Source organism: Paramormyrops kingsleyae, unplaced genomic scaffold (genome assembly GCF_048594095.1).
Source record: "Paramormyrops kingsleyae isolate MSU_618 unplaced genomic scaffold, PKINGS_0.4 ups62, whole genome shotgun sequence".
Lineage (NCBI taxonomy): Eukaryota > Metazoa > Chordata > Actinopteri > Osteoglossiformes > Mormyridae > Paramormyrops > Paramormyrops kingsleyae.
In genome coordinates this window covers 46938-59676 of record NW_027326000.1, presented here as the reverse complement: position 1 = coordinate 59676, position 12739 = coordinate 46938, and the positions used below count along the sequence as shown (strand labels likewise).

The following is a 12739-nucleotide window of genomic DNA, read 5'->3' as shown; positions in this document are numbered from 1 at the left end:
TTGGTTAATGATCTCCTTCATTACCCACAATGCCACTTGACTATCTTCTGCAGTGGGATTAGAGAAAACGCTGCAGCGGAGCTTTAGTCCTTTATTCTGCTCAACTCTTTCAGACCAACATGACCATCAGTGGCATCACACATCATCACTAACTAGCCAAGCTGAGTCTCTTCCATAACTCCAGTGGAACCGCTTTAAAAACAGCACTGCATTCTGGGACTCTGAGTTTCCAGGGGTAACTATAACATCTCCATGAGGTCTACACTGGAGCTCTCATTCATATGATGCTAAACTTCACTGGAAACAACATCCTCTTAACTTCTCACAGGAACACGGGTGGTCTTCAAGACAAAAACATTCTCAAAGACAAGTCAACAATATACAACTTGTGTAATGATATATAGGTTTGCTCACAAACTGTTTACAATACAGTAGTGATGCATTAAAAATAGGGGTGCACCGATTGCAGTTTTATGGCCGATCAACGATCACCGATCCTTAGGCAACCTTACCTGCCGATCTCGATTTTTTTTTGCCGATCTTGTTTCTTTCATAACTAAAAGACAGTTACTTCAATGTTTCCATTTTTATTGAGTAAATTGATATGAATACTCACAAAACATGAGGTAGTGTCCTCAAATATAAATGAACATATAAATGAGCATTGCTGTTTGAAGTACAAAATCATATTTTTTCTTCCAGACTTTAATTTCTCTAATTTTGTAAAAAAAAAATATATATATAGCTGTTATGACACACTTGTCCAAAAAATAGGGAGGGAGGCAGCCTGCACTGCACCTCTCTCGGGAATGGGAGAAAAGGCTGATTTAACCCTCTGGGGCCTAGGGGTAGGAAACACACTTTCACTGACTGGGGCATGATCACACATTTCATCACACTTAATTCATGGCAAATAAATTATTTCTTATATATTTGTTTTGCCATTACACTCATCTTTATTTTAATATATATTGTAAATATGTCAGATTTTTGTTAAGTTTGAAATTTGACATCAAAGTATAGACATTGCAAAATGCAGTTTGGAACACTTGCAGAAACATTATAAAAGTACATAGTAAGCAATGCTGGCAGTTTGTTTTGATCCCAGATATCTGATCACCAAAGTCTTGGCTACATGAAGATGACTAAATGGTGTAGATGCAACATTAATTTGGATAAATAAATAAGAAAAACCTAACTCATGTAACTATTTCTGGCTCCTTTCATTGAATATGTAGCAACTTTCATGTGTATGAATGAGCCATTGTCACCTGGCCACGTCCCCAACCCCCTTTTATGGCGCTGAAGGGGATGTATCTGGATCGCGTTTCACCGTTGCGCTGTTAAGAAAATTACCATGCGAATGCGATTTGAATACGCGCTAATGCGGCTATTTAGAATGTGAATAGCGATCTTCGGGTGAGAGCGGTACTACACGCCCCCGATGCAGGTAAAACAAAGTAAGATGACATGGTTTACTTTTTTGCCGATTTAACCTAATTAAAAAACTTTAATACTTCCGACAATGGACGTTTTGAAAAGAAGACAGATTACGGATTTAGCCAGCGTTTTTTTCATGATTATACATTAAGATTTCAGCGAGATATTTATAAACTGAAATAGACGCGAAAAGTACGCGAAAAGTACGCGATGTCGTCGACGACATACTCGACCCCAAAGAGTTAAAAGCATATAACTAAGATCGGTGGATCTCATGGGAATATGGTCGATTTCTGATCCCCTCAAATTAACGTGATCGAGGCCGATCGATCGGTGCGCCGATCGATCGGTGCACCCCTAATTAAAAATAAAAAGATTCTTTGGCTTTTTTGAAAAAACAAAAATATTTAAAAATAATAAAATCACTGAAAAGCAGGAGGGAAGAAACTATGTAATTTTACAGCTCATTTATCAGCTCGGATAAATTTTAAACAAATCATCTACTTCCAGTCAGTTTGCAATTTATTAAAAAATAAAAATAATAATTTAAAAAAGATTAAAAGACATAATAATAATAAAAGTATATTGTGACAAAGTTTATCACGATATTGATTTTTTCAGGAAGAGATGGTGAAGCTGGATCAGAGAGATCAGAAAGCCAGTCAGGAAAACTGCCTCGCGCTTCTTCTACTGCTGTCAGCTCCTGGATACCAGACCTGCACACTGCCACCTACTGGAGCTCCCGAGTAACAACAATACTAACACATACTGTAAAGAAACATTTATTTTTACTGGCGCAAACCCAAAAAAATAGAATATGGTGAAAAGTGCATTTTTTGGTCATTTAATTAAAAAAGGAAAACTTTTACCAGTTTCACATCCATTTCACGTGAAGAGAAATAGTTCAAGGCTTTTTTTTTTTTTTTTTTTTAAAAGTTTTTGTCTTATTGCTCCTGAGACTCAGAAATCCAGTGTGTGGATGTAGAAATACTGACCTTTACACAACAGCTACAGGGAGATATTTGGAATGTATAAGAAAGTGCTGCCATTGTAAAATGTAATAAACATACAGCAGTGTTAATTATGATGAAAATTATATATTAAGACTACTTGTTAAACTGAATTATTGCTCATGTCGTTCACTGCTCCACAGGGACATTTGTTGGTGGGGCTAAGCCCCACTGGCCACTAATGTAGAGAGGCACAGGCTATTTGATAATTTTGGATTTTTAATACGATACTGTATAACAAGGTAATATACCAATTGTTGTGTGTCGTGTTTGCTAGGAGTATGTAGGACACATGCACAGGAAATGCACTGAAAAAAAAAACTATTAACATTTACTTAGAAAAATCCTCGTAAGTTTTTGCACAATGAGTTTCTAATTAAAATGTACTACTATAAATCTAGTAAAACTCTCTTGCATTTATCAAGTAAAATCTAAATGGGTTTTGTAAATAAATCTTACACTACAGAATGAATTTTTTTAAAACATGGTTATGTGATATAATGATGTGATTTTTCTTATTTCTTCCTGTGGGTGGTTCATAAAGACACCGAGTAACTATTATGTGTGCTGATCATTTACAATAAAAGATTACTTTATTAAATGTTATTTATATTTTATCTGTTGTATCAGTATATTAATTCTTTTTACAATATAATGATTAAGTATTCTATTTGTGTAATAATTACTACATTTCTGAAATGTTATTGGATTAATACGAAAAAATAAATATCAAAATGACAATATTTAACAACAACCTTTTTAATTCACAACTTTTTTGTCCAAGTTTTACACTTGAATAGTATGTTTTTTTTTTTACACATGAATAGTATGTAAGGATAGTGAAATAATGAAATAAAGAATAATGAATAAGAAAAAGAATAATGAAACAATGATAGTATTATCATACTATTACAAAGTCCATGCCCTACCTAGAGGCATTCTTCTTAAAGTGGGACCATCACAGAACATACCATATTGTCCTGAGGTAGAACATACCTCATTCTGTAAGATATAATTATTGTCACAGATTTTACAAAATAGTGACATTGACCAAAATAACACTGGTACATATTGATAGAAGAACAAAAAAAAAAAAAACAGTCTGGGGTCTGCATGAAAATTGACTTCCAAAGCTGAATGGCAAATAAAATAAAACACTCTGAAAAATGTGCAGGTGTTACACCATAATAATACTGCTAACTAGCATAAAATGCTATAATGGCAATGGAACACAACTTAACATATGACATTTTGTTCAGCTTAGGGTTTGGCCAGCAACTTCATTTTCAGGGTTTGTACTTTGGGGGATAGCTTTATTGCATCTAAATCAAAAAAAAGTTTTTGAAACACTTCAAAAGTGTAACGCAGTGTTGGAGGATAAGCAAGATTGAGGGAATATATTAGACCCATTAGCAGTATACAAGCCTTTGCAGGATTTCCACATCCATTCACAATCTCCTTGCCATCAAGAACAATAGAGACATCCACAGGATCTTCAGCATAGGAAGCACCAACAAGCAGGATCTTCATGTTGTGCTGCCAAACATCATCAAAGTTGTCCACCTACATAAATAGTGTAGGAAGGAGGAAGAATTACTTATCCAATACTCAAAAGTTACCAAGTTTAAAGTAAGAAATTATATGATCGATCGATCGATCGATAGATAGATATGACTTTATTTATTATTTCATTGTAATAAATATTACAATGAATTAAAATAAGTAACTAAAGGTGAATGTGTTTTGTCTGGAACAGTATGAGTAAGGGAGCTATACCTGATTTTTACGCATCCATTGGCAGGGGAAAAAAAGTCCTCTCCTTCAATATATTGTAAAAAGAGACATTTGCTCCTCAAAATACTTCATTTTTTTACACCTTTTAATTGATTGTAAACAGGAAAAGAAGTTATCGTGACAGTGTTCCTTCCCAAAAGTTGTTTTAAACCCACTCCTATGAAGATTTTGGATGTTATAAATCCATTAGGAAAAAAGTGATAAGTTTGGACCAGGAGTAACCATTTTAAAATCTGAGAGACCTTGTTTTGTTGCAAGACGAGGGATATCAGCTTTAATTTATAATATATATAAATCATAAAGACAGTCACAGAAATTTCAAGTTTTACCTGACAGTCTAGAAAGAGTTCTTCCTCTTTTTCACCAAGGTAGAGCATTAATCCACGAATCACATCGCCACGTCTCATCTCAACTGTTTCGTTCTGGAAAGAGACAGGGATTTATTAATGGTAAATATCTTTAATGCGCTCAACAATTGTGACCAAGTAAACACACCTGTCTGTGTTTATCCAAAATAGGTCTCAGTTTTGCACCAATAGCGCCACCCTTCTTCTCAAGTACAGAAAGCAGTTTTGGAGTGTAACTATCCAGATTGAACATGAAGGTCTGCTCAAGGGGAATGGTGGTTATTCTCCGAAACTCTTCTTTTATCTGTCAAGACAAAAAACAACAAAACAAAATAACTAAATATTATACACAACTGTTAAAACTGTTTTAGAAATTGTAATTAACCTACCCCTGCTTCAGTAAAGAGAGCTGGCCATCTTTCTTTGAATTCATCAGCAGCTGGACTACCAGTCACCACCTCCAGTCTTCGATAAGAGAAGGTTTGGGCCATTTTTGGATAAATCACCCCGTAATTGTTTTTCTTTTTAATGTCTTCAAGTAGCTCTAGTCGTATCTTCTCTAAACTTTCAGTTGTCTCTCCTTGTGGGTGTGGAGGAAGATAGTTGACTTCCGCTCTTTTTGGTTTCTTACAGTTTTTAGCTGGATTTGTGTCACCAGGTCTCTTCCTTTTCATGGAGTTGATTTCTAGCTCTGGACAAGGCACTTCACGCTTTCTGAGTTTAGAACGATAATTATTCATCTTATATTTGAGACGCTGTTGCCATCCATATAATCCAGACAAAGATGTTGCAGGCTCCTTTAAGCATGGATGTTTTTTAACCAGGGCTTCAACAACAGACAGTATTTGGAGACCTGTGGGGTAAGCTGTGTAGGAAAAAATGGAATCTGCAATTGTCTCAAGTATGTCGGAGGTCATTGCCGGATTTTGCAGGACGGTTCCATCACGTTCGTAAGTATCATTTCCAGCTTGAAGGAGCATCTCCACATTGTGAGAAAAAGTGGGGATCTCAAAATATGCAGGCCATTGTTTAGAGCGACACTCTGGCGATTTTGGTAATATCATTATGTCAGCAGAGCTAACAGACGCAGCATCAGGATCCTGACTGGACTGATCCAGGGAGAAGGAAGATGAACTTTCTACAGTCTCAGCTACAGGAGTCAGCATCAAAGTCAAAGTGGGATCTTCATTTGGAATGAGTTTAATTGTATCTTTGTCCTTAATTACATCCGTGGATGTCAGAGTAAAGTACTGATTATCAAAATCTTTGTCCATATACATAACAGCGTGACTTCCAGTAAGTTGATACTGCTCCTGGATGACAGCTGAAAGGTCCTCTACAGTGCTAGGTACACCCTCTGGTAGTACCAATTTGTGAACTTGTGTATCTCCAATAACAACACGCAGAACAATCATGGTGGACATCTTAAAGGCCTTTCAAACGCAGAACTGAAAAGAAAAAAAAAACCAGCACAAATTATTATGGTATACTATAGATATGTTCTATGACCATTTTTAACAGTTATCCTTCCTAAATGTGTAAAATGTGTGTTCTAATAAACCTATGCCAAGTAATAAGTTGCAATAAAAGCTGAAGTTTAAAATAAATACTATAATACTGTACCTAGTTGTACAATGAGATGTGATGTTTAAGAGAAACCATTCGCTTTCCATGCACCACATAAGCAGCCAGTGGGTATCTGTCAATGAGTTCTGAGTGCTTTACTACTCTGACTATACCAGTGGACTCCAGCATGAAACCTCGGAAATGTTCAAGGTACCATGTAGTTTGTAGTTTCACTACAAAGGCTAAGCTGTCTTGTGCAACAATCATTTGTACTATTTCAGCAAAGTCAGGGAAACCAATGGTGGAGCCATATGCCAACATCATGCCAGCACTATAGAGAGTGCCAAGATATTCTGCATTCAATGCCAAATGAACGACTTTCTCAGCAGGAAATTCTTGATACATGTATTTCTGTATGTCCTTATTTACAATGTCTATTGGAATGCGGCTCGTTTTTGTTACAGTAATTGCACATTTCCGATCATCTGGGCCATAGAGTGTGTATGAAATCATGGACTGGTGTTTGTTTGCCATAGATTTCAAAACATTGCGGAAACAGCAGGTCTGCCTCACAACCTTCTTAAAAAAGTGATGCTTTGCTTCAAATCTCATTGTCCATAAGGACACAAGAGGGCCGAAAGCTTTGATGAGTTGTGGGTAGTGTTCCACAAAGTGATGTTTTGGAATGAGCTTTTCGTCCGAAAAGACATTTTTGAATCGAGATCTATGTTCAGCAATAAGGCTATCTAAGTAACCTATGCTTTCATCAGTGTGGGTGGGAGACATAGCCAACTCAACAACATCTTTTAATGTCATTATTAACTGCCATGCCTCTTCCTGTTCAGGAACTCTAGTTCCAATCATGAATGGAAGCAACCTCAAAAGGCACCAATTCTCATGGGCGTTACCGCCAATACTCTTACGTGCTGCAAAGTTTAGCGGGATACCTTGTGGGCTGTTGGTCTTGTCTTTCCATTTGTATGGAAACTGTTTGATGATTTGGTTAAGCTCATTGAGATTTAAATATTTTTTCTTAATGAAAATGTCTATGCTCAAGGCCAACTCTAGAGGTATAATACCCTCGAGCAAATCATGTACGACATCAGGAGGGTATCCTGTTGTGGCATGAAAATGACCTAATCTCTGAGTAACTGTGCAATGCGTCTTGACACCATGACAATAGCTCCTACTTGTCAAAGCTTCCTGGATGTCCAGCTCGTGTTGCTGCTTTGTTCTAGGAGGGAAAACTCCTGATCTGACCTCAACCTCCTCAAACTGTGATCTCTGTCCCACACAAAATCGACAAACATAGGACCCACTGAAACTTTCAACAAACCCCGCCAGGGAGTGAGCACCGAGATTGTCTGCAATCACCGAAAACACAGTTCCCTTTACCGTTTTCCCTAAACTGGGCACAAAAACTCCATTTTCTTCCAACTTTTTCAAATCATTCAATAACGGCTCAAGAACGCGAGAGTAGCCATATTTCTTTACATCGATTGCCTTGCACAACACTGCCAAATAAATAGAAGACAATGAAGATCTTAAGAAAGGAGGAATGTCAGCCAGCACCCAGTAGATAGCAGTTACTTTATGTTTCTTTCTAGATGTTCCAAGGGGATTGCATATTTCGAAATCATCACAGTACAGTAGAAGTGAAAGTTTTAACTCCTCATCAGCAAAAAATGCATTCTCCTTAAAGTGGGAACCATCACGAAACGTACAATATTGTCCTGTGGTAGAACATACTCCATTATTTAAGATATTTTGGACAATGTCACCGTTTTGTAAAATCTGTGACAATAACTGCAACAATGGTACATATTGATAGGTTTTTCCATCTTTTGAATCAAGTATATATTCGACGGACTGAACAACAGAGAAATGTTTTTTTATATACTCTTTTCTGTGATATGCTGAAGCAAGGGGACCACCATTACAGAATGCAACACTAAGGGGGCTTTGTTGGCAGATATTGTTCATCAAATCTGTGACCAACTTTGGATCCGGACTGCAGTTGTGATTTTTGAATGTGTCCAAGATAATATTTTTGATCACAGGTACTGAAGCAGAAGAATTAATGAACTGAAGCTCCTCAACAATATCATCTATGCACCTACTAGGGATATTATGGATGCAGTCAAGTTTAAGCAACAAGGCACTAAGATGATCAATAATGGCCTTCACCGAATCTCCCTCTACCACTACAGTTTCTGAACAAACATCTTCATTTTCTTCTGACAAAGTTACATCTCCTTCAACTTGTTCTGTGTTAGTTAAAGATGTCTGCAATAATGTACTTTTAAAATCTTGAAGACAGTGAGGAGTATGTTTTCTACTTTTATGAGATGCAAAAGTTGAATAGATATTGGTGCTGTAGTCACAATTTTTAAAAACACAATGAACAGTTTCGTGCCTTTTGAGGTGAGATCCAATATGTTCAAAATACTGCTTCTCTGTGTGAAATGCAGATACGTTACAGATAAGGCATAAGAAAGCAACAGTTTCCCCTGACTTATTCGTTTGGCAATGCTCTCTGGACAAATGGGCATGAAGTGAATTTAAACTTTTGAATGCACTTGGGCAGTCTGAATACAAGCAAGGTAAAGAGCGACCATGGCCAGTTAATATATGTGTCAATCTGTAATGCTTTAGAAGTGCTAAACGTGTTGTTGCCCTAAAACTGCAAAGTTTGCATAACCACCTCATCTTAAAAGCCTACATTTTCTCCTTTGAGAAATCTACGTTCTCCCTAGACTTCAATGTATGGCTCCCCCTGCAAGACAAAAGTAGAAAAAAATATTATTATTATTATTATTATTATTTCATTTGCTTAGAAAACAACAAATGTTTACAGTTTAATGCTTACCTGACTCAAAGTATAAAATCTTGGTGGTCCTAGTCAGGATTATTTTGCACTCCCCTTTTCTGAAAGACACAAGATTTAGACAATTTGAAAATGGCTAATGAGATCATCTTTGTTGTGATTGTGTGACCAATCTGTTAAAACGGTGTAGTTTATATGTGTGGACATAAAAACAAGGCCCATGCACACCATCCTTCCTATATGTGAGTCCTTTCTATGTTGGACTTAATAATACACAATACACTGGTTTGAAACTGAATGTACACGGATTGAAACAACTGAAACTAAGGCATTACAAAAAAAAGCCTATTACCGAAGTGCCCATTTTGTTTAGCTTAGTTACAAGAAAGTTAGACATTCGTAATGAAAGTCATGATGACCGAGCATTGTGTTGATACAAAAAGTGCTTCAAATCAATTTACCGCATGAGGGGCTTAACGGGAACGCGGTCCTCTGTAACGTAACGTTAAGTTTTTAGAAAGGAGAACAAGCTCTTTCCATACGAAAGAACAGACATTCACGTACGGTCTCATAACATTTCTATAAACGTGTAATCTGCCAAATAGCCATATTTGTGTTTTATATATTTCGCTGTTATCTTCACAAGATTTAAATTGGAGCTTCAGTGTTAGACTAGCTAACGTTAGCTAGTTGCTTGTAACGTTAGTTAGCTAGTTCTGTACACTCTCCTTGACTGAATTCTAGCCTACCATTAATATACAACTGTAAAAAAAAAAAAAAAATGAATGCATTATCACATGCCAAACAAAACAAAAAGTAGTTACTTACCTTAGTTCTTACGTTGCATCGCGCCCAAACAGCTCCGACTGAATATCATGGTCTGATTAAGAAAGCACTAACGGAATCCTGGGTTGAAATGGTCCCACTGCGTGTCAGCTTCGGAGGTGAACGCGAGCACGGAAGCAGGCGAACGAAGCCAAAAGGTCCGGTGAAGGGTTTATTGAAGGCAAAAGGACAGGTGCAGACAACGACGGACCATACAACGATGACAGATCTGGGGAATACAGACTGAGACTCGGACTAAATACACAGGACTAGGCAACAGATAACGAGCTACAGGTGGGAACAATTAGGGCGAAACAGGAGGTAATGAGGTGGGCGTGGCACACATCGGGAGCGGACGGAGCGGGGCGTGACATAACCCCCCCCCAAAGGCGCGCCCACCGGGCGCGCCCGAGAGGAGGCGACGGACGGGACGAGGGAACAGGACCTGAAAGACAAAACAGAACGTCAACCAAACCCAGGGAACAGGACGGAGACGCAAAACACGAACAGGGACGAAAAGAAGGACAAGACCTGACAGAGGACAGGGAAGGCGGAGAGACAGACCCAGAAGGGAGACACAGGGGGAACACCCACAGGCGACACGAAAGGGCCAGGGGTGCCAAAAGGAGGAACAAAGGGACCAGAGGGAGAGACAGGTGGGACGAACGGAAAGGGAGGAGGAACAAGGGGAGCACGAAAAGGCCCAGGCGGGCGACGGGCAGCGGCCGGAGGGGCCGCAGGGGAGAGGGAGAAGGGAGCAGGAGGGGACCACCCAGGGACCAAGGGGACGGGACGAGGGAGTGACGGAGGGGACCAGGAGGGAGCAGGAGGGAACACCAGGGAAGGCAGGCAGGAGGGGGAAGCCGCGGCAGGCGGAGGCGCAGCCGAAGCCGGCGAAGGCGCCGTCCGACGCCAAGCCGGAGCAGGGGGGCCCGGAGGCGGCCGACCGGGAGCCGGAGGCGGGACCGAGGACCGGCACCCAGGGACCAGGGGGGGACCCGGCGGCGACCGCCGACCCCGAGGCGCAGGACCCGCAGGCAGCCACCGAGCCACAGCTAGGGGCCGAACGGGCGAGCCAGGGGGCATGGCGGGCGGGACCCAGGCCCGACGCCTGTGTCCCCGTCCCTTACGGGACACCGACAGGCGGGGTCCTGGGCGGTGTCGGTCTGGCCGGGGTAAGGGAGAAGGAGTCAGGAGGGAGGTCGAGTCTGGGCAGACAAGTGTCTTGGCCTCAAAAGAGGCAACAGGCGGGGCAGCCGGAGCCTCGGGTGTGGCCGCAGGCAGAGCGGCGGCCTCAGGCGGGGCCGCGGGCAGAGCGGCGGCCTCAGGCGGGGCCACGGGCAGGACTGGAACGGCGGCCTCAGGCGGGGCCGCGGGCAGGACTGGAACGGTGGCCGGCTGGACAGGTGAGCAGGGCTGGGCCGGCTGGACAGGCGAGACGGGCCGGTCAGGTGAGACGGGCTCGGGCATGCGGCCCGCAGGGGGCGCCTCAGCTAGCGCCACCAGCACGCAGGCAGCAGGGGGCACAACCGTGGCAACCTTAGGCAGTTCAGGTGCCGGTAGGACAGACAGTTCAGGTGCCGGCAGGACAGGCAGTTCAGGTGCCGGCAGGACAGGCAGTTCAGGTGCCGGCAGGATGGGTGCTGCCCTCCCGTGGCCAGCAGGGGGCGCCGTCGCGGGGCAGAACCCCCCCCTAAAGGCGCGCACTCCGGGCGCGCCAGAGAGGGACGCCTCGGCGGGCGCCATCTCCACGCGGCCAACAGGGGGCGTCTCGGCGGGCGCAGCCTCCACGCGGCCAGCAGGGGGCGCCTCGGCGGGCGCAGCCTCCACGCGGCCAGCAGGGGGCGTCTCAGCAGGCGCAGCCTCCACGCGGCCAGCAGGGGGCGCCTCGGCGGGCGCCACCAGCACGCGGCCAGCAGGGGGCGCCTCGGCGGGCGCAGCCTCCATGCGGCCAGCCACCGGGACTGCAGGTAAGCCAGGCAGGACAGGCGGGTCAAATGGGACAGACGGGTCAGGCAGGACAGGCGGTGCCGCTAACAAAGCGGCGGAAGCTGCAGCAGGCGGTGCCGCAGGCAGAGCGGCGGCAGCTGCAGCAGGGAAGACAGGCAGGACGGGCGGTGCCGCTGACGAAGCGGCGGTAGCTGCAGCAGGCGGTGCCGCAGGCAGAGCGGCGGCAGCTGCAGCAGGGAAGACAGGCAGGACTGGCAGGTCGGGCGGTGCTGCTGTCCTCGCGGCGGCTGCAGCAGGCGGGGCTGCAGGCAGCGCAGCCGCGGGCAGATCCGGAGCAGCGGCAGGCAGCGCAGCCGCAGGCAGATCCGGAGCGGCGGCAGGCAGCGCAGCCGCGGGCAGATCCGGAGCGGCGGCAGCAGGCAGCGCAGCCGTAGGCCGATCGGCGGCGACAGCAGGCAGCGCAGCCGCGGGTGGATCGGCGGAGGCAGCAGGCAACGCAGCCGCGGGCGGATCAGAGGAGGCAGCAGGCAGGAAGGGTGATGCCGCTGGCAGATCGGCGGCGGCGTCAGCAGCCGGCGGTGCCGCGGGCAGATCCGGAACACGCAGGTCTGGTGCAGGAAGGAGGGGTGCTGAGCGCGTATGCGCTCTCCCTTTTCGCGCTTTAGGGACCCGGGGACTGGCGTCTCTGACAGCGCTGTTCCATCTCCCAGGACAGCGCTCTGGCCAGGCATCTCCAGTCTCCAAAGGAGGCAGGTCCTCCGCGTCTTGGGGCCCACCTATCACCCAGGCGTCCTCCAAGGCGGGGCGAAGGGAGCACGCTCCCAAGAAGAGAGTCGGGGCGGCTTCTTCAGCCTTTCCCCTTCGCTTCTTCTTTCTCCTTCCGGATCCGGCAGGCGGCAGCGGGGTCGCAGCAGCGGGTGGTGAGCTGTACACCAGCCCGCTGTCGTGTTCCACCTGCCTCAGCATGGCTGCAGCCGCTA

At 44.1% G+C, this 12739-nt stretch overlaps 1 protein-coding gene across 3 annotated transcripts; it reads right to left on the bottom strand.

Moving 5' to 3' along the window:
* Window positions 1-3193: 3193 nt before the first annotated feature.
* LOC111844913 (uncharacterized) lies at window positions 3194-9906 on the bottom strand. Of its 3 annotated transcripts, none has more exons than XM_072708283.1 (7): window positions 9813-9906; window positions 9027-9085; window positions 8862-8933; window positions 4981-6039; window positions 4740-4895; window positions 4574-4666; window positions 3194-4013 (listed from the first exon to the last, which is right to left on the bottom strand). In XM_072708283.1, the coding sequence occupies exons 4-7, from the start codon at window positions 6013-6015 to the stop codon at window positions 3711-3713; spliced, it is 1587 nt and encodes a 528-aa protein (XP_072564384.1). In that variant the 5' UTR covers window positions 6016-6039; window positions 8862-8933; window positions 9027-9085; window positions 9813-9906; the 3' UTR covers window positions 3194-3710. The 3 variants fall into 3 exon arrangements, 2 of the variants coding, with proteins under 2 accessions (XP_072564384.1, XP_072564383.1); XM_072708282.1 differs by having other exon boundaries at window positions 8880-8933; XR_011988235.1 differs by lacking the exons at window positions 4574-4666; window positions 4740-4895; window positions 4981-6039; window positions 8862-8933.
* Between the last annotated feature and the right edge of the window lie 2833 nt (window positions 9907-12739).

Excerpts from the sequence above, each read along its gene's own strand:
- LOC111844913 (XM_072708283.1), bottom strand. The coding sequence starts at position 6,015 with ATGTCCACCATGATTGTTCTGCGTGTTGTTATTGGAGATACACAAGTT. Across the intron at positions 4,896-4,980 it reads CTCTCTTTACTGAAGCAGGG|ATAAAAGAAGAGTTTCGGAG; the intron begins GTAGGTTAATTA and ends TTGTCTTGACAG. Across the intron at positions 4,014-4,573 it reads AACTCTTTCTAGACTGTCAG|GTGGACAACTTTGATGATGT; the intron begins GTAAAACTTGAA and ends CTATTTATGTAG.